Here is a 26,436-nt window from a genome sequence, read left to right on the forward strand (position 1 = left end):
TGCTTGGATCTGCATGGTGTGGGAACTGAATTCTTAACTACCCCAGGCTTTGAGGGAGTCACAGAGCACTGGATGGAGTCAGATTATGTTCTGAGAACTTCCTATAGGTAAAGAAGGGAGACTTTCAGGTAGGTTACTGAAGAACATGACTGTAAGCTGCAGTTCCTGGTCACTCAGGTGATGGTAATTTGCAAGCCTAGGTCTGAGATCTCAGCAGCCCATCCATTCTTGTCTGAGATAGGATAGAGTGAAGGTTAAAGCCAGAATTCAGAGGATTAGAATGACAAAGCAAAGTAATAAAACACTTATTACTGGAAAGGTGCAGAGACTATGTGTTTAAGTGAGAAGTTAATATAAGGCAAAAGGAGCACGCTTCGAGAAAGGTAAGTGTGGGCTGCCCTAGAGAAGAGGCACCTCTGAAAGATTGGGAAAAGATTAAAAGGATATGCACCTAGAAAGTGCGGGTGACCCCAGAGAGAGGAATGCCCCCTGAAAGATTGAAAAGAGAGAGTTTAAAGTTAAAAGGTTATGCACATGAAAAGTGCGGGTGACCTCAGAGGGAGGAGCACCCCCTGAAAGGGTGAAAATAGAGAGTTTAAAGTTAAAAGTTACAGACTTAGAAAGTGTGGGCAACCTCAGAGAGAGGCGCTGTAAAAGGCAGGGAAAAGTTTAAAGGATAACACCTAGAAAGTGTGGGCAACCCCAGAGAGAGGAATGCCCCAAAAAGCTGGGGGTTCCCTCTTTTAAGGATTCTTTAGGAATGTGACTAAGGACTTGGAGTTCAGACATGTTAAGTGGTTTTTGAATATTTAGAATTAACACAAGGAACTTCCTGCTGTGATTTCTCCCTGGGATAACCTGCATCTTGGTCTGGAAGCATATCAAACAGCTTGCCTGCCCAGCCCCAAAGGTGGGCTGAGTTTATTGTCTGTTTGCTAAAGAGTAAGTTAAGAATCTTACATTTTTAACTTCCTGGGTATTAAAATACAATCTTTAAGATGGAATGCTTCCTACCTTTAACTATGTTGTTTATGGCTGGGCCTGCATGCTAAATTAGTTGCCTAGGTTACAAACTACTTAATTAGGGCTGGAAGGAGAAAAAAACAGCATATAGGTAAAGGTAAAGACTTAAGCTGCACCTGCATGATTAACACAATAAAGACATGGGCTATAGTGAGGTACCTTCCTTTATCTGGGAAATATTCAAACATTCCAGGCCAAGTTACTGTTGGCTTTTCGAGCTTTAATTGATTAACTCTGGGTCTTTTTAGTGGACTTTCTGGCCTTTTTCTCTTTCCACCCCACTCTTATCTATTTGCCTGCCTAACATTGCTATTGTAAGTTATTAGGTTGGAAGATAGGGAACAAGTAGATTGTAAGGTGAGGTTTCTAGAGGGGTGGGCTGTGGGTAAAATTGTAACATTGCCACAATATCTTGCCTGGCTTTAGTACACCTGCCTATCAATAGGTATTCAGTGGTGGAAAGTGTGGCTTTAGTTCATTTGCATCATTCCTCACGGGTGTAGAGAGGCTCATCTCCAGATCGATGGGTAATTATCATGGCAACTGATGGCTTATCTGTACCTCGGTGATGAGGGGGAGGGCCAGTTTTTTATTTCTGCTGGAGCAGGAAAGAGAAATGGCCCAGACTGCAGTTTGTGAATGCTAAATGGATTTTAAACTTTATTTCTCCCTTTGATTTTGGTTTTTAGAGGTATTTTGACCCAACATTTCCTCTCCCTGGACTTACAGTGATAAATTTACAAAGAACAGGGGATTTCTCAAGGTGGCAGCATGAGTAGGGTGGCGGAAATCTCCTCCCAAAAACATACATATTTTGAAAATACAGAAAATACAACTATCCCTAAAAGATGAGAAGATACAGTTCAACAGCCAGGGTATATCTACATCTGCAAGAACTCAGCATCTCATAAAAAGTGTAAGATACAAAGCCGTGACCCAGCAGGACCCGAGCAGTTCCCCCACCACAGCTCACCGGTGAAAGGAAAAGAATCAGAGTAGGGAGGGAGTGGAAGCACAGAATGGCTAAATAACCAGCCCTAGTAATCTACACTGGGAGTACAGACACACATTGCATGGTCTTAAAGGGACAAGCATTTAACAGGTGGACAAAATCGTCCTGGCACATTCGGCCCAACAGGTTGGGAATTTTAAGGAACTTCAGGTGCCCTAACCCCCCAGGTGGGAATGCAGCTCCAAAGCCCCTCACGGTGATAAGCAGCCTGCCATTCATTGCCCCCCGCTGGCATTGCAAGCAAACAGACTGACTTGCCATTACTGGGGACCAGCTGGGGAGCAGCCTCACCCACAGCAACCACACAGTCTTCTACCAGCATGCAGATAACGGGGCCAGACCCAGAGGTCTTTGCACGGCACAGGCAGAGGAGGCCGGCACAAAGTCCGTAATGCACAAACGGGTGCCGTTCTCACAGGAGAACACACGCTGCTCACCTGAGACCCCTGCCAGTGCTCTAGGCTATCCAGAGGGGTGTCCCATCCACGGCAGCTCAGGAATAACACAGACACTGCTCCCTATGTGCAGTTAATGGACACAGGCAGCAGAGAATGCAAGGCAACTAGCAAGCAGAAAGGGACTTTGTTCTCCCAGCTGACCAATGCGCCACTCGCCAGTGATCACTTATATCACCATGAAAAGGCAGAAGAACCTGGTCCAGTCCAAAATCACTCAAATGCCAAGAGAGAAGTCCTGGTGAGATGGATATAACCAATCTGTCTGAAAAAGAATTCAAAGTAAAAGTCATAACCATGCTCATGAAGCTGCAGAGAAATGTGCAAGAGTTAAGGGATGAATTCTTGGGGGAGATTACAGAAATGAAACAAACAATGGAAGGACTTAAGACCAGACTGGATGAGGTGTAAGAAACTGTTAATGGAATAGAAATCAGAGAACAGGAATACAGAGAAGCTGAGGCAGAGAGAGATAAAATGATCTCTAGGGATGATAGTAATGAAAGAATATTAAGAGAACTGCGTGACCAGTCCAAATGGAACAGTGTTTGCATTATAGGGGTACCAGAAGAACAAGAGAGAGAAAAAGGGATAGAAAGTGTCTTTGAAGAAATAATTGCTGAAAACTTCCCCAAGCTGGGGAAGGAAATAGTCTCTCAGACCATGGAAGCCCACAGTTCTCCCAGCACAAGGGACCCAAGGAAGACAACACCAAGACACATAAAAACTAAAATGGCAAAGATCAAGGGCAAGGACAGGGTATACAAGTAGCCAGAGAGAAAAAAGATTACCTACAAAGGAAAACCCATCAGGCTATAATCAGACTTCTCAACAGAAACCTTACAGGCCAGAAGAGAATGGCATGATATATTTAATGCAATCAAACAGAAGGGCCTTGAACCAAGAATACTGTATCCAGCAAGATTATCATTTAAATGTGAAGGAGGGATTAAACAATTCCCAGATAAGCAAAGTAAAGGGAATCTACCTCCCACAAATCACCTCTACAGTTATTTTAAAGGGACTGCTCTAAGATGGAAGTACTCCTAAGGCTAAATAGATGTTACCAGAGAAAATAAAATCACAGCAAAGAAAGCAGACCAACTAAATATTAACTAAAGGAAAAAAATAGAATCAGCTATCCACAAAAGCAGTCAAGGGAAACACAAAAGAGTACAGAATAAAACACCTAACATAAAAAGAATGGAGGAGGAAGGATAAGAAGGGAGAGAAATAAAGAATGATCACACTGTGTTTGTAATAGCTTAATAAGAGAGTTAAGTTAGACGGTTAGATAGTAAGGAAGCTACCCTTGAACCTTTGGTAACCATGAATCCAAAGCCTGCAATGGCAGTAAATACATATCTATTGATAATCACTCTAAATGTAAATGGATGAAATGCACCAATCAAAAGACACAGAGTAACAGAATGGATAAAAAAGCAAGATCCATCTATATGCTGCTTACAAGAGACTTACCTCAAACCCAAAGACATATACAGACTAAAAGTGAAGGGATGGAAAAAGATATTTCATTCAAACAATAGGGAGAGAAAAGCAGGTGTTGCAATACTAGTATCAGACAAAATAGACTTCAAAACAAAGAAAGTAACAAGAGATAAAGAAGGACATTACATAATGATAAAGGGCTCAGTCCAACAAGAGGATATAACCATTATAAATATATATGCACCCAACACAGGAGCACCGACACGTATGAACAAATACTAACAGAATTAAAGGAAGAAATAAAATGCAATGCATTCATTTGAGGAGACTTCAACACACCACTCACTCCAAAGGACAGATCAAGTAGACAGAAAATAAGTAAGGACACAGAGGCACTGAACAACACATTAGAACAGATGGACCTAACAGACATACACAACACTCTACACCCAAATGCAGCAGGGTACACATTCTTCTCAACTGCACATGGAACATTTTCCAGAATAGATCACATAGTAAGCCACAAGAAGAGCCTCAGTAAACTAAAAAAGATTGAAATTCTACCAACGAACTTCTCAGACCACAAAGGTATAAAACTAGAAATAAATTGTACAAAGAAAACAAAAAGGCTAACAAACACACAGGAGGCTTAACAACATGCTCCTAAATAATCAATGGATCAATGACGAAATTAAAACAGAGATCAAGCAATATATGGAGACAAATGACAACAACAGTACAATGCCCCAAGTTCTGTGGGATGCAGTGAAGGCAGTTCTAAGAGGAAAGTATATAGCAATCCACGACTATTTAAACAAGGAAGAACAGTCCCAAATGAATACTCTAAAGTCACAATTATTAAAACTGGAAAAAGAACAAGTGAGGCCCAAAGTCAGCAGAAGGAGGGACATAATAAAGATTAGAGAAGAAATAAATAAAATTGAGAAGAGTAGAACAATAGAAAAAAAAATCAATGAAACCAAGAGCTGGTTTTTTGAGAAAATAAACAAAATAGATAAAACCTTAGCCAGACTTATTAAGAGAAAAAGAGAATCTACACACATAAACAGAATCAGAAATGTTAAAGGAAAAATCAATGGATACCACAGAAATACAAATAATTCTTAGAGAATACTATGAAAACCTATATGCAAACAAGGTGGAAAACCTAGAAAAAATGGACAGCTTTCTAGAAAAATACAACCTTCCAAGACTGACCAAGGAAGAAACAGAAAATCTAAACAGACCAATTACCAGCAATGAAATTGAATCAGTAATTAAAAAGCTACCCAAGAACAAAACACTGGAGCAGATGGATTCACCACTGAATTTTATCAGACATTTAGAGAAGACACAATACCCATTCTCCTTAAAGTCTTCCAGAAAATAGAAGAGGATGGTATACTTCCAAACTCATTCTATGAAACCAGCATCACTCTAATACCAAAACCAGGCAAAGACACAACAAATAAATAAAATTACAGACCAATATCTCTGATGAACATAGACACAAAAATACTCAACAAAATATTAACAAACCAAATTCAAAAATATCAAAAAATCATCCATCATGATCAAGTGGGATTCATCCCAGAGATGTAAGGATGGTACAACATTCGAAAATCCGTCAACATCATCCACTACATCAACAAAAAGAATGCCCAAAACCACATGATCATCTCCATAGATGCTGAAAAAGCATTTAACAAAATTCAACATCCATTCATGATAAAAACTCTCAACAAACTGGGTATAGAGGGCAAGTAACTCAACATAATAAAGGCCATATATGACAAACCCACAGCTAACATCATACTTAGCCACAGGAAGTTGAAAGCTTTTCCTTTAAGATTGGGAACAAGATAAGGATGCCCACTCTCCCAGCTTTTATTCAAAATAGTACTGGAGGTCCTAGCCACGGCAATCAGACAACACAAAGAAAGAAAAGGCATCCGGATTGGTAAGGAAGGAGTCAAACCATCACTGTTTGTAGGTGACATGGTATTGTGCATAATAAACCCTGCAGAATCCACTCCCAATCTAGTAGAACTAATGTCTGAATTCAGCAATGTTGCAGGATACAAAGAAAACTAGCAGAAAGAGAAAGCAGGAAAACAATTCCATTCACAATTGCATCAAAAAGAATAAAATATCTAGGAATAAACCTAACCAAGGAAGTGAAAGACCTATACCCTGAAAACTACACGACACTCTTAAGAGAAATTAGAGGACAGTAACCAATCTAAATTCATCCCATGGTCTTGGCTAGGAAGAATTAATATTGTCAAAATGGCCATCCTGCCTAAAGCAATTTACAGATTCAATGCAATCCCTATCAAAATACCTACAGCATTCTTCAACGAACTTTAACAAATATTTCTAAAATTTATATGGAACCACAAAAGACCCCAAATAGCCAAAGCAAGCCTGAGAAGGAAGACTGATGCAGGAGGGATCTCGCTTCCCAACTTCAAGCTCTACTACAAAGCCACAGTAAACAAGACAGTTTGGTACAGGAGAAACAAACCCATAGACCAGTGGAACAGAATAGAGAGTCCAGATATTAACCCAAACATATATGGCAAATTAATATACGATAAAGGAGCCATGGATATACAATGGAGAAATCATAGCCTCTTCAACAGCTGGCAAAAGTGGACAGCTATATGTAAGAGAATGAAACTGTTGCATTGTCCAACACCATAAACGAAAGTAAACTTGAAATGTATCAAAGGCCTGAATGTAAGTCATGAAACCATAAAACTCTTAGAGAAAAACATAGGCAAAAATCTCTTGGACATAAACATGAGCAACTTCTTCATGAATGTATCTCCTGAGGCAAGGGGGAAGAAACAAAAATGAACAAGTGGAACTTTATCAAGTTGAAAAGCTTCTCTACAGCAAAGGACACCATCAATAGAACAAAAAGGCATCCTAAGGCATCCTACAGTATGGGAGAATATATTCATAAATGACAGATCCAATAAAGGGTTGATGCCCAAAATATATAAAGAGCTCACCCCCCTCAACAAACAAAAAGGAAATAATCCAATTAAAAACTGGGCAGAAGAGCTAAAAGACACTTCTCCAAAGAAGAAATTCAGGTGGCCAACGGCACATGAAAAGATGCTCCACATCACTAATCATCAGAAAAATGCAAATTAAAACCACAATGAGATATCACCTCACAGCAGTTAGGATGGCCACCATCCAAAAGACAAACAGCAACAAATTCTGGCGAGGATGTGGAGAAAGGGAACCCTCCTGCACTGCTGTTAGAAATGTAAATTAGTTCACCATTGTGGAAAGAAGTATGGAGGTTCCTCAAAAAACTCAAAATAGAAATACCATTTGATCCAGAAATTCCACTCCTAGAAATTTTCCCTAAGAATGCAGTAGTCCAGTTTTAAAAAGACATGTGCACCCTGTGTTTATTGCAGCCATATTTACAATAGCCAAGAAATGGAAGCAACCTAAGTGTCCATCAGTAGATGAATGGATAAAGAAGATGTGGTACATACACACAATAGAGTATTATTCAGCCATAAGAAGAAAACAAATCCTACCATTTGCAACAACATGGATGGAGCTAGAGGGTATTATGCTCACTGAAATAAGCCAGGTGGAGAAAGACAAGTATCAAATGATTTCACTCATCTGTGGAATTTAAGAACAAAGTGAAAACTGAAGGAACAAAACAGCCCTAGACTCTCAGAACCCAAGAATGGACTAACAGTTACCAAAGGAAAGGGACTGGGGAGAATGGTTGGGAAGGGAGGGATAAGGCGCTAAAAGGGGCATTATGATTAGCACAAATAATGTAGCAGGGGGCACAGGGAAGGTAGTACAACACAGATGACAAGTACTGATTCTATAGCATCTTTCTATGCTTGTGGACAGTGACTGTAATGGGGTATGTGGTTGGTACGTGATAATGGGAGTCAGGTAACCATAATGTTGCTCATGTAATTGTACATTAATGATACCAAAATAAGAAATAAAAAAAATAAGACTTTACAGAGAACAACACACACAAAACCAGTGCCTGTAAAAACAAAATGTAAGTAAAGTCTGGAGTTTGGTTAATCGTATTGTACCAGTGTAAAGTTTCTCATTTTGATAATTGTATGGGTTACATCAAATGTTGTCATTCACTGAAGGTGGGTGAAAGATAACAAAGATCTCTGTGTTATTTTTGCAACTTCTGTTTGAGTCTAAAGTTATTTCAAAGTAGAAAGTTAAAAGGAAAAGAAAGGATGCTGTTAGGAAAATGGAAAGGAAAGCCACAGACTGGGAGAAAATACTTGAAAAACATCTGATAAAGGATGTATATTCAGAATATATAAAAAAGTATTCAGTAGCAAGACAATCACATTTTTTAAATGGGCTAAATAATTAATTACCTATTGCACAAGAAAAAAAAAGATTTATGAATTAGGATATAAGCCCACAAAAAAATCCTTAACATCATTATCAGGAAGTGCAAATATAGAGCACAATGAAATACCACTGTGCACGCACTAGTATAGGTAAAATTAAATGACAGTCACAAGAATGTAGAATGAGCAGAACTCTTGTTAGTGATAGGAATGAAAAATAGTATGGCCACTTTGAAAATGGTTTCGCAGTTTCTTATAAAGTTAAACATAGGACTTAGAAATCCCACTCTTAACTATTTACCCAAGGTGAATGGAAAAATAAATTGTGAATGTTCATACTAGCATTTATAATATCCCCCAAACTGGACATAATCCACATGGTATATCCACATAATGGAATACCATACTGTAATAAAAATGGATGCAGTGTAGATGAATCTTTAAAGCATTAGGGCAATTGAAAGAAGCCAAAAACAAAAGTTACATGCTGGATGATTTCATTTATATGAAGATGTAGAAAAGACAAAACTAAGCAATTCATTGGAGGGCAGGGATTGATCATACAAGGGAATATTTTATGGTGATGTAAATCTTCTATAGCATGGTTATTTATGGTGGTGGTTATAGGGTTGTATACATTTATCAGAACTCATTGAATTGTACAGTTAATTTTGCTGTGTCCTAGGGTGCTCTTTCTTCTGCCTAGAAAGTTCTCTCCCCTCCCTGCTTTGGTTAATTCAAATTCAGTGTTCATATCTTACTCAAATACTACATTATCTGGGGAATCCTTTCCTGAGTCCAGACTAGCATAGGCTTGCTTCCATAGTATCCTGCTCTTTTTCTTTATTGCGCTTATCACAACCACAGTTAGTGAAGTGGGTAGTAAACAACATAAGGTCTCTACTTCTGTCTTAACTGCCAGTTCTGTGAGGGGCCAGATGCTGATTGTGTTCACAGTATGTAGCATAGAGTTAGATTCAAGTACTCCATTAAATATTGTACAACCGAGCATAAGTGGGTAGAGTTCTGTCAGTTGTTCATGGGAGTGGCAGCTGTGACTTCTCTAGAGAGTACCACTGGTTGGGGCTGTCTACTTAACCTTAGGTCCTCTGTCTCCTGCCCTTGTACTGTTGCTGGGGATTTGGCTAGGCTTTTGTTGCTCAGCTGCTGCCACAAGTTTGTCCAGGCTTCCATGTGGGCACCAGTGATCCCACACCTGCTGCTGGGCCACTCTGTTCTGAGAATAGAGACAAGCCTCTCTTGCTATTATTACTTTAGCACAAAGGGAAACCAGTCCTGTGTATGTTCCTGAATCTGCTTAGCCTTTTCTTTTTTTTTTTTTATAATAATTATTTTTTATTGAAGGGTAGTTGACACACAGTATTACATTACATGAGTTTCAAGTGTACAACACAGTGGTAGAACATTTATATACATAATTCTAGGTTCCAGCTATCACCCTACCAGGCTGTTACAATATCTTGACTATATTCCTTATGCTATACATTACATCCCGGTTACTAATTTATTTTACCATTGGAAGTCTGTCCTTTTTTTCTTTTTTTTTTTTTTTTTTTTTTTGTGAGGGCATCTCTCATATTTATTGATCAAATGGTTGTTAACGACAATAAAATTCTGTATAGGGGAGTCAATGCTCAATGCACATTCATTATTCCACCCCAAGCCTAATTTTTGTCAGTCTCCAATCTTCTGAGGCATAACAAACAAGTTTTTACATGTAGAACAAATTCTTACATAATGAATAAGTTACATAGTGAACAGTACAAGGGCAGTCATCACAGAAACTTTCGGTTTTGCTCATGCATTATGAACTATAAACAGTCAGTTCAAATATGAATACTCATTTGGTTTTTATACTTGATTTATATGTGGATACCACATTTCTCTCTTTATTATTATTATTTTTAATAAAATGCTGAAGTGGTAGGTAGATACAAGATAAAGGTAGAAAACATAGTTTAGTGTTGTATGAGAGCACATGTAGATGATCAGGTGTGTGCCTGTAGACTATGTGTTAATCCCAGCTAGACCAGGGCAATAAAACATCCACGTATGCAGAAGATTTCTCTCAGAACGGGGGGGTGAGGTTCTAAGCCTCACCTCTGTTGATCCCCAATTTCTCACCTGATGGCCCCCCTGCGACTGTGCCTGTCTTAGGTTGTTCCTCCCTTGAGGAATCTTACCCGTCTCTGGCTAACCAGTCATCTTCCGGGGCCATACAGGGAAATGTGAAGTTGGTAAGTGAGAGAGAAGCCTTATTGTTTGAAAAAGTTAGCTTTTTACTTCTTTGCATATTTATGCCCTGTGGCTTCTATGCCCAGCATTTGTCTTGAGGTATCTTTACCACTTGGAAGAATTATGATACTCGGTAAATTTGATATGAGGCACAAATTCTATTTAAGGGTTGTAATTAGGAAGGAAGAAGAAAAGCTATAGAAGTAGCAGGCGGAAGAAAACATGGGAAGATTGATTATTTCTTTGATATATGTTCTTATAGAGTAACTTCAGCATGTATAGGTTTTAAGCTACTACTTAAATTGCACACACACATTAACATAATAGGAGTATAGTTACATAACCAAAGCATATCTGTAATTACCAGCCCTCTGCAGTGAAACCAAGAAAACCAGTTAGGCACCTTAGGCATTTGTGAAAACTTATCTATGATATGGTGGATATTGTCCAAATGAACTTGAACAGTCTGAGAGAAATCAGACAAATTAAAACAACCCATTCCTGGGGACTGTTCACATGCCATATGTTCTTTTAACAATAAATAGTTTGTAGTTGTAAGACTTTGGAGCGCTACAATTTGCACTTCTCCAAATTCTTGGTTGAGTTCCAACAGTATAGATCCAGTCCAATTTTGTTGTTTTACTGTATGCACAGGCCAGCTTAGATATCTCCTTCCTCATTCCCATGGCAGGTCCAGGAACTGGTGGGATGAGTGCATCTACAGCTGTAGCAGTGCGTGGATCTTTGTTGGGGTTGTTTGATGATCATCTTCTGGCATGAGTCTTCCAGAGGGTGCAGATGTTGGAAGTTCTTTTTCATATCGTATCTTAGTTCATTTTCGGGGTAGCCCAATTAGGCTTTGATCCTCTGTATAAACACAAACAGACCCTTTGCCTACACTTTTATATGCCCTTTATACCCTTGTGTAGAACTCGTTGGAGGTTACCACACAGGAACTGCCCTTTTTTTTTTTTTTTTTCTATCACTAATCTACACTTACATGACGAATATTATGTTTACTAGGCTCTCCCCTATACCAGGTCTCCCCTATAAACCCCTTTACAGTCACTGTCCATCAGCATAGCAAAATGTTGTAGAATCACTACTTGCCTTCTCTGTGTTGTACAGCCCTCCCTTTTCTCCTACCCCCCCATGCATGTTAATCTTAATACCCCCCTACTTCTCCCCCCCTTATCCCTCCCTACCCACCCATCCTCCCCAGTCCCTTTCCCTTTGGTACCTGTTAGTCCATTCTTGAGTTCTGTGATTCTGCTGCTGTTTTGTTCCTTCAGTTTTTCCTTTGTTCTTATATTCCACAGATAAGTGAAATCATTTGGTATTTCTCTTTCTCCGCTTGGCTTGTTTCACTGAGCATAATACCCTCCAGCTCCATCCATGTTGCTGCAAATGATTGGATTTGCCCTTTTCTTATAGCTGAGTAGTATTCCATTGTGTATATGTACCACATCTTCTTTATCCATTCATCTATTGATGGACATTTAGGTTGCTTCCAATTCTTGGCTATTGTAAATAGTGCTGCAATAAACATAGGGGTGCATCTGTCTTTCTCAAACTTGATTGCTGCATTCTTAGGGTAAATTCCTAGGAGTGGAATTCCTGGGTCAAATGGTAAGTCTGTTTTGAGCATTTTGATGTACCTCCATACTGCTTTCCACAATGGTTGAACTAACTTACATTCCCACCAGCAATGTAGGAGGGTTCCCCTTTCTCCACAGCCTCGCCAACATTTGTTGTTGTTTCTCTTTTGGATGGCAGCCATCCTTACTAGTGTGAGGTGATACCTCATTGTAGTTTTAATTTGCATTTCTCTGATAATTAGCGATGTGGAGCATCTTTTCATGTGTCTGTTGGCCATCTGTATTTCTTTTTTGGAGAACTGTCTGTTCAGTTCCTCTGCCCATTTTTTAATTGGGTTATTTGTTTTTTGTTTGTTGAGGCGTGAGAGCTCCTTATATATTCTGGACGTCAAGCCTTTATCGGATGTGTCATTTTCAAATATATTCTCCCATACTGTAGGGATCCTTCTTGTTCTATTGATGGTGTCTTTTGCTGTACAGAAGCTTTTCAGCTTAATATAGTCCCACTTACTCATATTTTCTGTTGTTTTCCTTGCCCGGGGAGATATGTTCAAGAAGAGGTCACTCATGTTTATGTCTAAGAGGTTTTCGCCTATGTTTTCTTCCAGGAGTTTAATGGTTTCATGGCTTACATTCAGGTCTTTGATCCATTTTGAGTTTACTTTTGTATATGGGGTTAGACAATGGTCCAGTTTCATTCTCCTACATGTAGCTGTCCAGTTTTGCCAGCACCACCTGTTGAAGAGACTGTCATTTCGCCATTGTATGTCCATGGCTCCTTTATCAAATATTAATTGACCATATATGTCTGGGTTAATGTCTGGATTCTCTAGTCTGTTCCATTGGTCTGTGGCTCTGCTCTTGTGCCAGTACCAAATTGTCTTGATTACTATGGCTTCATAGTAGAGCTTGAAGTTGGGGAGTGAGATCCCCCCTACTTTATTCTTCTTTCTCAGGATTGCTTTGGCTATTCGGGGTCTTTGGTGTTTCCATATGAATTTTTGAATTATTTGTTCCAGTTCATTGAAGAATGTTGCTGGTAGTTTCATAGGGATTGCATCAAATCTGTATATTGCTTTGGGCAGGATGGCCATTTTAACGATATTAATTCTTCCTAGCCACGAGCATGGGATGAGTTTCCATCTGTTAGTGTCCCCTTTAATTTCTCTTAAGAGTGACTTGTAGTTTTCAGAGTATAAGTCTTTCACTTCTTTGGTTAGGTTTATTCCTAGGTATTTTATTTTTTTTGATGCAATTGTGAATGGAGTTGTTTTCCTGATTTCTCTCTCTGTTGGTTCATTGTTAGTATATAGGAAAGCCACAGATTTCTGTGTGTTGATTTTGTATCCTGCAACTTTGCTGTATTCCGATATCAGTTCTAGTAGTTTTGGGGTGGAGTCTTTAGGGTTTTTTATGTACAGTATCATGTCATCTGCAAATAGTGACAGTTTAACTTCTTCTTTACCAATCTGGATTCCTTGTATTTCTTTATTTTGTCTGATTGCCGTGGCTAGGACCTCCAGTACTATGTTAAATAACAGTGGAGAGAGTGGGCATCCCTGTCTAGTTCCCGATCTCAGAGGAAATGCTTTCAGCTTCTCGCTGTTCAATATAATGTTGGCTGTGGGTTTATCATAGATGGCCTTTATTATGTTGAGGTACTTGCCCTCTATTCCCATTTTGCTGAGAGTTTTTAACATGAATGGATGTTGAACTTTGTCAAATGCTTTTTCAGCATCTATGGAGATGATCATGTGGTTTTTGTCTTTCTTTTTGTTTATGTGGTGGATGATGTTGATGGACTTTCGAATGTTGTACCATCCTTGCATCCCTGGGATGAATCCCACTTGGTCATGGTGTATGATCCTTTTGATGTATTTTTGAATTCGGTTTGCTAATATTTTGTTGAGTATTTTTGCATCTACGTTCATCAGGGATATTGGTCTGTAGTTTTCTTTTTTGGTGGGGTCTTTGCCTGGTTTTGGTATTAGGGTGATGTTAGCTTCATAGAATGAGTTTGGGAGTATCCCCTCCTCCTCTATTTTTTGGAAAACTTTAAGGAGAATGGGTATTATGTCTTCCCTGTATGTCTGATAAAATTCCGAGGTAAATCCATCTGGCCCGGGGGTTTTGTTCTTTGGTAGTTTTTTGATTACCTCTTCAATTTCGTTGCTGGTAATTGGTCTGTTTAGATTTTCTGTTTCTTCCTGGGTCAATCTTGGAAGGTTATATTTTTCTAGGAAGTTGTCCATTTCTCCTAGGTTTCCCAGCTTGTTAGCATATAGGTTTTCATAGTATTCTCCAATAATTCTTTGCATTTCCGTGGGGTCCGTCGTGATTTTTCCTTTCTCGTTTCTGATACTGTTGATTTGTGTTGACTCTCTTTTCTTCTTAATAAGTCTGGCTAGAGGCTTATCTATTTTGTTTATTTTCTCGAAGAACCAGCTCTTGGTTTCATTGATTTTTGCTATTGTTTTATTCTTCTCAATTTTATTTATTTCTTCTCTGATCTTTATTATGTCCCTCCTTCTGCTGACCTTAGGCCTCATCTGTTCTTCTTTTTCCAATTTCGATAATTGTGACATTAGACCATTCATTTGGGATTGCTCTTCCTTTTTTAAATATGCTTGGATTGCTATATACTTTCCTCTTAAGACTGCTTTTGCTGTGTCCCACAGAAGTTGGGGCTTAGTGTTGTTGTTGTCATTTGTTTCCATATATTGCTGGATCTCCATTTTGATTTGGTCATTGATCCATTGATTATTTAGGAGCGTGTTGTTAAGCCTCCATGTGTTCGTGAGCCTCTTTGCTTTCTTTGTCCAGTTTATTTCTAGTTTTATGCCTTTGTGGTCTGAAAAGTTGGTTGGTAGGATTTCAATCTTTTGGAATTTTCTGAGGCTCTTTTTGTGGCCTAGTATGTGGTCTATTCTGGAGAATGTTCCATGTGCACTTGAGAAGAATGTATATCCCGCTGCTTTTGGATGTAGAGTTCTATAGATGTCTATTAGGTCCATCTGCTCTACTGTGTTGTTCAGTGCTTCCGTGTCCTTACTTATTTTCTGCCCAGTGGATCTATCCTTTGGGGTGAGTGGTGTGTTGAAGTCTCCTAGAATGAATGCATTGCAGTCTATATCCCCCTTTAGTTCTGTTAGTATTTGTTTCACATATGCTGGTGCTCCTGTGTTGGGTGCATATATATTTAGAATGGTTATATCCTCTTGTTTGACTGAGCCCTTTATCATTATGTAGTGTCCTTCTTTATCTCTTGTTACTTTCTTTGTTTTGAAGTCTATTTTGTCTGATATTAGTACTGCAACCCCTGCTTTCTTCTCACTGTTGTTTGCTTGAAATATGTTTTTCCATCCCTTGACTTTTAGTCTGTACATGTCTTTGGGTTTGAGGTGAGTTTCTTGTAAGCAGCATATAGATGGGTCTTGCTTTTTTATCCATTCTATTACTCTGTGTCTTTTGATTGGTGCATTCAACCCATTAACATTTAGGGTGACTATTGAAAGATATGTACTTATTGCCATTGCAGGCTTTAAATTCGTGGTTACCAAAGGTTCAAGGTTAGCCTCTTTAGTATCTTACTGCCTAACTTAGCTCGCTTATTGAGCTGTTATATACACTGTCTGGAGATTCTTTTCTTCTCTCCCTTCTTGTTCCTCCTCCTCGATTCTTCATATGTTGGGTGTTTTGTGCTGTGCTCTTTCTAGGAGTGCTCCCATCTAGAGCAGTCCCTGTAAGATGTTCTGTAGAGGTGGTTTGTGGAAAGCAAATTCCCTCAGCTTTTGTTTGTCTGGGAATTGTTTAATCCCACCGTCATATTTGAATGATAGTCGTGCTGGATACAGTATCCTTGGTTCAAGGCCCTTCTGTTTCATTGTATTAAATATATCATGCCATTCTCTTCTGGCCTGTAGGGTTTCTGTTGAGAAATCTGACGTTAGCCTGATGGGTTTCCCTTTATAGGTGACCTTTTTCTCTCTAGCTGCCTTTAACACTCTTTCCTTGTCCTTGATCTTTGCCATTTTAATTATTATGTGTCTTGGTGTTGCCCTTCTTGGATCCTTTCTGTTGGGGGTTCTGTGTATTTCCGTGGTCTGTTCGATTACTTCCTCCCCCAGTGTGGGGAAGTTTTCAGCAATTATTTCTTCTAAGATACTTTCCATCTCTTTGCCTCTCTCTTCTTCTTCTGGGACAGCCTATAATACGGATATTGCTCCTTTTAGATTGGTCACACAGTTCTCTTAATATTGTTTCATTCCTGGAGATCCTTTTGTCTCTCTCTATGTCAGCTTCCATGCGTTCCTGTTCTCTGATTTCAATTCCATCAATGGCCTCTTGCATTCTATCCATTCTGCTTATAAACCCTTCCAGAGTTTGTTTCATTTCTGCGATCTCCTTTCTGGCATCTGTGATCTCTTTCCGGACTTCATCCCATTTTTCTTGCGTATTTCTCTGCATCTCTGTCAGCATGTTTATGATTCTTATTTTGAATTCTTTGTCAGGAAGACTGGTTAGGTCTGTCTCCTTCTCTGGTGTTGTCTCTGTGATCTTTGTCTGCCTGTAGCTTTGCCTTTTCATGGTGATAGGAATAGTCTGCAGAACTGGGACGAGTGACGGCTGGACTTCCTTTCTTGTTGGTTTGTGGCCCTCCTCTCCTGGGAGAACAGCGGCCTCTAGTGGCTTGTGCTGCGCAGCTGCGCGCAGACAGGGTTTCTGCTTCCTGCCCGGCTGCTATGGAGTTAATCTCCGCTGTTGCTGTGGGCGTGGCCTGGCTCGGGCAGCTACTCCAAAATGGTTGAGTCGCGTTGGAGGGGGAGCGGCTGGGAGGCTATTTATCTCCGTAAGGGGCCTCCCTGCTCCCTGCAGCCCAGGGGTTAGGGTGCCCAGAGATCCCCGGATTCCCTACCTCTGGATTAAGTGGCCCGCCCTGCCCCTTTAAGACTTCCAAAAAGCACCCGCCAAAACAAAACAACGACCACAAAAAAAAACAAGAAAAAAAATTTTTTTTTAATTAAAAAAAAAATTAAAAAAAAAAAAAATTTTTAATTAAAAAAAAAAGGTGGTCGTTCGTTTTTCTTTATTCTCCGGTGCCAGCCTCAGGCCTCTACTCACCGGTCTTTCTGCCCTGTTTCCCTAATATTGGGGTCCCTGTCCCTTTAAGACTTCCAAAAAGCGCTCGCCAAAACAAAGCAGCAAAAAAGCAAAAAAAAAAAAAATGGTCGCGCGCTTTTCTTATGTCCTCTGTCGCCCAGCCTCCAGTGCCTGCTCACTGTTCTTGCTGCCCTGTTTTCCCAGTATCGAGGGCCCTGCACTCTGGCCCGGATGGCTGGGGCTGGGTGTTCAGCAGCCCCGGGCTCCGTCTCCCTCCCGCTCTGCCTGCTCTTCTCCCGCCGGGAGCTGGGGGGAGGGGCGCTCGGCTCCCGCGGGGCCGGGGCTTGTATCTTACCCCCTTCGCGAGGCGCTGGATTCTCTCAGGTGTGGATGTGGTCTGGATATTGTCCTGTGTCCTCTGGTCTTTATTCTAGGAAGGGTTGTCTTTGTTATATTTTCATAGATATATGTTGTTTTGGGAGGAGATTTCCGCTGCTCTACTCACGCCGCCATCTTCCGCCCCCTTCCAGCCTTTTCTTTGATTTGAAGCAAGTTGAGAAACTGAAACACAGCCTTTTTGTTACATGTTTTGTAAGTAAGTAAACTTCTGTGAAGCACCGTAGAGACCCCTTTCTCTTCTCATCTTTCATATTCCTAAGGATAGGAGTACCAGTCCCCCAAGTAAGCCTCAGAAGTCTCATTTGCAAACACAGTTTGACTACTTGGGCTACAAACACCATGGTGCTCTGTGCTTAGCCTCCAAGCATATATACATTTAGATCATTATTACTGTCTCCAACCCCTGGGCAGACCCAGTTTGGGGGATAAATGTGTATTCATTGAAGGGCTTGCCACCCAACACTTCCCTCTCTTACTTTTCCCTCTTCTCTTCCTCCCTATTTCTTTATTCTGGTAGGCAAGAGGGAATTCAAGTTAAGGTGTGGGCTTGGTCTGGATGACCGGTACCTATATTTGATCATCCTTTGAGCATAGCTGAACGTTAAAAGTCGTTACTAAACTCTTTAAGCCTGTGATCTGTTCCACTTAGGCAGAATTAATGACACTTGTCTTTTCTGACAGTCCTCTCTGCAGTATTATATGACTAGTTTAGAAAATGTTTCTTTGGGTCTTTAATTTATCCAAATCATTTATCTAGCTCCTTAATTGCTTCCAATTTATTTATCTTTTAAGGCTTTCACAATTTGCACTTTTTTGTTTCATTTTTGTTTAACTCCATCATACCTAAGAATCCTCATTAACTTTAATTTTACCTCCTTCATCCAGATTATTACAATAGCTCGTTTTCCTCTTGCAACTCTTGGTCCCTCTTCTCTTGCAGTATAATCTCCAAGTAACAGCCAGAGATCTGGTTGATCCTGCCAGGCACTCTCTTGCTCTCCACTTTCCAGTGGCTTCATCCCACTCTAAGAATTCAGCTATTAGACTCCAGTTCATGAACTTCCACGTGTGCATGCCTGACAAGTAGTAGGCACTTCATATTTGCTGAGTTAATTATTTGCATTGTTAATTAAATCTTACGAGGATTTCATTTTTGTTTTTGCTAGCATTGTCTTAGAAGCACACACAACACACAAACGGTAATTCTTTAGACCTAACAGGTTTTTTGGGATGTGGGGAATAGGTCATAGCTGTCTTGCATGCATTTTGGAATAGACCAGTTTCATCTAATATGGATGGAAAATAGATTTGTCTATAACCAATAGCCAAATGAGTAGTAAAAGACTGCCTTGGTAAAAACCAAAATCAGACATGTGGTAAAGGACTGGTTAGAACTTAAGTTATGCTTTTCATGCCCCAAACAGTTCAGAACAGTATTATTTTTTTATATCAGAATGTGTTAAATAATTCTTCTCTTTTTTGTATTTTTTACCCTGCTTTGCATCATTTCAACCTTACAACTTCACCATATGCATTATACCTGTATGTTGCTGTGGGGGTCATGGCTCTGTTGCAGTGAAAGCACTGTGTAGCTCTGTGTTTGTTATGTATGCGTGATACCTGCTAACCAGTTTACTAGCCTGTCTACTTGTTGTTCCTTTTATATGGCACTAAATGAGATTGTGAATTATTTTTGAATGAAAATTTATGAATTTCTTACAAACAAGTTTCACCACTCTGTAATAAACACATAAAAAGGACTGGCTCTACATTTTAAACTGTGGAAGTGACCTTAAGAACATGTTTTGTTATTACTTGCTGTCTTTTTTTTTTAGCAGTCTTCCAGTAGTATGTATGCAAGTTAAGACATGTATACAGATTACATGTATACATATACATGTGACTTCCAGGTTGGAGAAACTGTTTATCCTAGTAAAAGTTTGTTTTTTTTAACTATGAATCATTTCCTTAAGTATAGCAAATGTTAACCAGAGGCTGTGGTATTTTTTTCTTTCTAACTGTGTTTTTTTAAAGAAGAAACTCTTTTAATATGATCTAGTAATCTATGTTACTGTCTACAACATAACTTTTTATAAATCAGCCCTGCTGTCTTTAAGTATAAAGTGAACAGAGTGAGGACTTGGATTTTAAGATCAAACAAATTCATTTTGATAACATCGCATTTTCATTTTGCAGCTTCTTGGTGAATTTTTGGATGAAGCCATTAAATTAATTGCTTGCCATCATGAGCAGAAGCAAGCGTGACAGCAATTTTTATAGTGTAGAGATTGGAGATTCTACATTCACAGTCCTGAAACGGTATCAGAATTTAAAGCCTATAGGCTCAGGAGCTCAAGGAATAGTATGGTAAGTTTTTATTCTCAAAAATTAAACAAGAAAATCATTAACTGCTGTTTCTTCTCCTCTCATAATATAGATACCTTGGTAAATATTTAACTTGCCTCAAAAAATTAAAACTATAAAATTTAAAGCTATAGCAGTAAGTTTCTGTTCTGGGATTAGTGATCTTTATTATTACAACTACAACATAACTTTTTATAAATCAGCACTGCTGTCTTTAACTATAAATGATGATTAAATACTTGGTCATAGGCCATGTAAAGACAAATACCTGTATCAGGAAAGAGTAAGTGGCAAGCTTGTTAATTCCATGTATCATCTGTTCCCATAGCTAATTGTTTAATAAGAAGCTCCACATAATCATCATTTTCACACTATAATGAAACTTTGGAATTTCAGAAGTCTTACTTTGCACTAGGGAATGAATTCAACTAGTATCATCTCACTTACATGTGTTTCAAAACTTTTACGTGTTTTTAAAATAGATTACAAGCTAATTTCTACAAAAAGCCTAAGCTTTGTAGATCAGCATAATTCGTTATAAACTGAAGCATAAAATAGTCTTTGGGACAGTTCTACTAATGATTTTAGATTACTAAGTTAGCATAATAAGCTAGTGTTTGGGAGAATTCTAAGCCTCAGTCAAGCATGATTATATCTTTATTATCTCTTAAACCAGATTTGTTTTGGAATCTATTAAAAAATCGTGAGTGTTTACAACTCTGTAGTTCTTCAGGTTCTAGAAAAACTCTTAACACATGTACATAAAAAGACATACATAGGGCTACTTTTTGCAGCACCATTTATAATAATAAAAGTTAGTAAGCACAAAGCCTATTAATAGGAGAATAAAAAATTGGGGTATAGTCATACAGTGAAATACCATCCAACATTTAAAATGAACTGGAGCTATATGTGTCGACAAGGATAATCTCAGAAATGTAGTGTGGAGTTTAAAAGCCAGATGCAGAATATACGTACATTATTGTACCATTTATAGTGTTTAAAGTATGCAAAATATTACCATATATTTATGAACACATACATACATAGAAGAGTATAAAAACATTCATAAGCTCAAACCTCAGAATAATGCTTTACCTCTACGTTTAGAGAAAAGGAAGGGAACTTCATCTATAATATCGTTTTTAAAATTATGGAGCAATTATGGTAAAATATTACAGTCTAATAAATTTTTTTAATGGAAACAATAGCATTTATTCTTTTTTCTGTATCCTTGAAGTAATTTGTAATATCAAAAATGTTATGATTTGGGTCATTTTACAGAGCATTATTTGCTGGCTTGTTGTCATTTCAACTAACTGTGTTTAACCAGCCACACATTAAATTTAAAGAAAATAATGTGATAATGTCAATATGGGAAGGATTCTGAAAGTCACCTCTTAGGTCAGATTCTAGCTCTGTGACTTATGTCAACTTATGAGTGTGTTTTCTCACCTAATCTGCATGGTTTTTGTGAGGAATGTATTTTTAAAATACTTAACAGTGTTTAAAAATATAGTAATGTTTCCATAACTTTGCTTGTTCTCAGACAAATGCATTTTGATATTTGTCAATCAGGATTTTTTTAAATTGCTTTGGAAGAGACCTTAAGCCATTTTAACTAACCCCTGTCCTAAGAAATAAGTATCTTAAAATTTTTATTTTTTCATAAAAGATTATTATGAAATAAACATGTTTTAAAATTTTTAACTCACTATTGTGTTACTGTCAGAATTAACTGTAGAACTGAATTTTTAAAAAATAGTATTATTTTGGGCCCAAACTGTGTAAGATTCACTGGGCCTAGATTGGGGACTCTGAATTTCCAGGTGTTTCTAATTTGTACATTTTGAAGAATCAACTATTAGAAATCTGATTTCTTTGGATACAAAATAGTGCAACCTATTCAGTTACTTTTGAACTTTCAGAGTTTGAAATATCACCTTGCTTTAGCAGATAAAAAATTAATAGGAATTAATTTAATGGTTAAAAATAAAACATACTTAGGGAGATTCAAGATGGCGGCATGAGAGGTGAGATGGAGAACTCCTCTCAAAACCACAAATAGTACAAAAATATAGTTAATTAATACAACTAAGCCTAAAACAGCAACAAGAAGAAGGCTGAACCAGACTTCATACAAACCTCATGAACAGAGTAGACCCAACGAAACAGGGTAACATATGAAAGCCTTGATTGGCCGGACCCAAGCCCTTCCCCTACCCCAGTTCACTGGCGGGAAGAAGAGAAATGGAGCCCTGGAGGTCTGCTTTGGGAGCAGACACCTACACTGTGTGGTGCTCTAGACTTTGGGGAGCTCAGACAGGCAGAGTGCTTGAGAGATTGAGATTCCGGCCATTTGTGGAGGAGGGGATCCACAGCAAGCCGCTCTGTGTCAGAGGAAAGGCAGGTGGTCTGAGAGGCCTCCTAGCAACAGAAGGCTGCAGAAGGGGTGGCATTTGCACGGACCTTGCTGCATGGGGGAGGGGAGAGCTGGACAAGGTTGTCTGGGTGTGCTGGGCCCACATGGTTGGGAACTTCAAGGAGCTTCAGGTGCTCTGTGCCCCTGGCTGCCTACTCAACTCCAAGGCCCCCCTCTGTGACATGCAGTCTGCTGTGCCTTCCTCCTAGCCTGCCGGCACTGGTTCCCAAACCAGCAGTCACTGTGCTGGCATCAGGCCAGCCAGAGGGAGGCCCTGCCTACAACAGCTACAGACACAAAGCACAGAGGCTTAGACCTGTGTGCTTGGCCCACTGGCTCTGACACCAGAGACAGGCACCACAGACGGGAATTAGGAAACAGATCTTTCCTACCCCCAGGGCACCAGATTAACTCCCCTACGACCCCCAACCTCACTCTAGGGGTTAAGCAGCTCCAGGGACTGGACCTTCTGGGCACTAGTGAGCAACACACAGAAATATGAAACATCAAAAGAACATTGTTCAGACCAAAATCTCACAAACCCCAGAAAAAGGGCCAAATGAAACTGAACTCATGAATCTTCCTGAAAAAGAATTTAAAATAAAAATTATAAACATGCTTATGGAGGTACAGAAAAATATTCAAGAACTCAGGAATGAATTTAAGTTGGAGATTCAATCATTAAGAAATTCCATATCTGAAAAGAAACATACAATGGAGGGGTTTAAAAGCAGATTAGATGCAGTAGAAGAGACGGTGAATGGAATAGAAATTAGAGAAGAGGAATACAAAGAAGCTGAGGCACAGAGAGAAAAGAGAATCTCTAAGAATGAAAGAATATTGAGAGAACTGTGTGACCAATGCAAGTGGAACAATATTTGCATTACAGGGGTACCAGAAGAAGAAGAGAGAAAAAGGGGTAGAAAGTGTCTTTGAAGAGGTAATTGATGAAAACTTCCCCAGTCTGGGGAAGGAGATAGTCTCTCAGGCCATGGAGATCCACAGATCTCCCAACACAAGGGATCCAAGGAAGACAATACCAAGACATATAGTAATTAAAATGGCAAAGATCAAGGATAAGGACAGACTATTAAAAGCAACCAGAGAGAGAAATAAGATCACATACAAAGGAAAGCCCATCAGGCTATCAACAGACTTCTCAGCAGAATCCTTACAAGCCAGAAGGGAGTGGCATGATATATTTAATGCAATGAAGCAGAAGGGCCTTGAACAAAGAATACTCTACCCGGCAAGGTTATCATTTAAATTTGAAGGAGGGATTAAATAATTTTCAGATAAGCAAAAGCTGAGAAAATTTACCTCGAGGGATTAAACAATTTTCAGATAAGCAAAAGCTGAGAGAATTTACCTCCCACAAGCGACCTCTAGAGTGCATTTTGAAGGGACTCCTATAGATGGAAGTATTCCTAAGGCTAAGTAGATGACACCCAAGGGATAGACAAAGAGTACAGAATATAATTCATAATATACAAAGAATGGAGGAGGAAGAAAAAGGAGGGAAAAAAAAGAACGTTTAGGTTGTGTTTGTAATAGCATACGAAGTGAGTTAAACTAGATTGTTAGATAGTAAGGGAATTACCCTTGAACCTTTGATAACCACGAATCTAAAGCCTGCAATGGCAATAAGTACATACCTATCAATAATCACCCTAAATGTAAATGGTCTGAATGCACCAATCAAAAGACATAGAGTTACTGAATGGATAACAAAACAAGACCCATCTATATGCTGCCCACAGGAGGCTCACTTCAAACCCAAAGACATACACAGACTGAAAGTAAGGGGATGGAAAAAGATATTTCATGCAACTAATAGGGAGAAAAAAGCAGGAGTTGCATTACTTATATCAGACAAAATAGACTTCAAAACAAAGAAAGTAAGAAGAGACAAAGTAGGACATTACATAATGATAAAAGGTCAGTCGTACAAGAGGATATAACTATTATAAATATGTATACACCCAACACAGGATCACCTACATATGTGAAACAAATACTAACAGAATTAAAGGGGTAAATAAAATGCAATGCATTCATATTAGGAGACTTTAACACACCACGCACTCCAAAGGACAGATCCACCAGACAGAAAATAAGTAAAGAGACAGAGGCACTGAACAACATATTAGAACAGGTGGACCTAACGGACATCTACAGAACACTCCATCCAAAAGCAACAGAATACACATTCTTCTCAAGTGCACATGGAACATTTTCAAGAATAGATCATATACTAGGCTACAAAATGAACCTCAGTAAATTCAGAAAGATTGAAATTGTACCAACCAGCTTCTCAGATCACAAAGGTAAGAAACTAGAAATAAATTGCACACCAAAAATAAAAAAGCCTGCAAATACATGGAGGATTAATAACATGCTCCTAAATAATCAATGGATCAATGACCAAATAAAAACAGAGGTCAAGCAATATATGGAGACAAATGACAACAGTAATTCAACACCACAAAATCTGTGGGATGCAGTGAAGGCCTTGCTAAGAGGGAAATATATCGCAATACAAGCTTACCTCAGGAAAGAAGAACAATCCTAAATAAACTATCTAAACTCACAATTAATGAAACTAGAAAAGGAAGAACAAATGAGGCCCAAAGTCAGTAGAAGAAGGGACATAATAAAGATTAAAACATAAGTAAATAAAATCGAGAAGAACAAAACAACAGAAAGAATCAATGAAAGCAGGAGCTGGTTCTTTGAGAAAATAAACAAAACAGATAAACCCCTAGCCAGACTTATCAAGAAAAAAAGAGCATCTATACACATAAGCAGAATCAGAAATGAGAAAGGAAAAATCACTACAGACACCACAGAGATACAAAGAGTTATGAGACAATACTATGAAAAATTACATGCTAACAAACAGGATAACCTAGAAGAAATGGACAACTTTCTGGAAAAATACAACCTTCTGAGGCTGACCCAGGAAGAAACAGAAAATCTGAACAGCCCAATTACCAGCAAAGAAATTGAATTGGTAATCAAAAAACTACCTAAGAACGAAACTGCTGAACCAGATGGTTTCACTGCTGAGTTTTATAAAACATTTAGTGAAGACCTAATACCAAGCCTCCTTAAAGTTTTCCAAAAAGTAGAAGAGGAGGGAATACAACCAAACTCATTCTATGAAGCCAACATCACTCTATTACCAAAACCAGGCAAAGACACCACAAAAAAAGAAAATTACAGACCAATATCCCTGATGGACATAGATGCAAAAATACTCAACAAAATATTAGCAAACCAAATTCAAAAATATATAAAAAAGATCATCCATCATGATCATGTGGGAATTATCCCAGGGATGCAAGGATGGTACAACACTCGAAAATCCATCAACAACATCCACTACATCAACAAAAAGGACAAAAACCACATGATCATCTCCATAGATGCTGAAAAAGAACTCAGAAAAATTCAACATCCATTCTTGATAAAAACTCTCAACAAACTGGGTATAGAGGGCAATTACCTCAACATAATAAAGTCCTTATATGACAAACCCACAGCCAACATCATACTTAACAGCAAGAAGCTGAAAGCTTTTCCTTTAAGATCGGAAACAAGACAAGGATGCCCACTCTCCCCACTATTATTCAAGATAGTACTGGAGGTCCTAGCCACGGCAATCAGATAAAACGAAGAAATAAAAAGGCATCCAAATTGGTAAGGAAGAAATCAGACTGTCACTATTTGCAGATGACATGATATTGTACAAAAAAAACCCTAAAGAATCTGCTCCAAAACTATTAGAACTAATATCTGAATTCAGCAAAGTTGCAGGATACAAAGTTAATACACAGAAATCTGTTGCATTTCTATACACTAACAATGAACTAGCAGAAAGAGAAATCAGGAAAATAATTCCATTCACAATTGCATCAAAAAGAATAAAACACCTAGGAATAAACCTAACCAAGGAAGTGAAAGACCTATACCCTGA

At 38.8% G+C, this 26,436-nt stretch overlaps 1 protein-coding gene across 6 annotated transcripts in view; it reads left to right on the forward strand.

Moving 5' to 3' along the window:
* The window catches only part of MAPK8 (mitogen-activated protein kinase 8), a 165,704-nt gene that overhangs the window by 96,602 nt on the left and 42,666 nt on the right, over positions 1-26,436 (forward strand). For 5 of the 6 annotated variants that reach the window (XM_036916590.2, XM_057505757.1, XM_036916587.2 and 2 more), the window contains one exon: positions 19,868-20,038. The exons of the other annotated variant lie outside the window; for it this stretch is intronic. In XM_036916590.2, coding sequence (XP_036772485.1) covers positions 19,917-20,038 — 122 coding nt within the window. In that variant the 5' untranslated portion in view covers positions 19,868-19,916. The remainder of the gene's footprint in view (positions 1-19,867; positions 20,039-26,436) is intronic. 6 annotated transcript variants of the gene reach the window in all.

Source organism: Manis pentadactyla, chromosome 8, assembly GCF_030020395.1.
Source record: "Manis pentadactyla isolate mManPen7 chromosome 8, mManPen7.hap1, whole genome shotgun sequence".
Taxonomy (NCBI): domain Eukaryota; kingdom Metazoa; phylum Chordata; class Mammalia; order Pholidota; family Manidae; genus Manis; species Manis pentadactyla.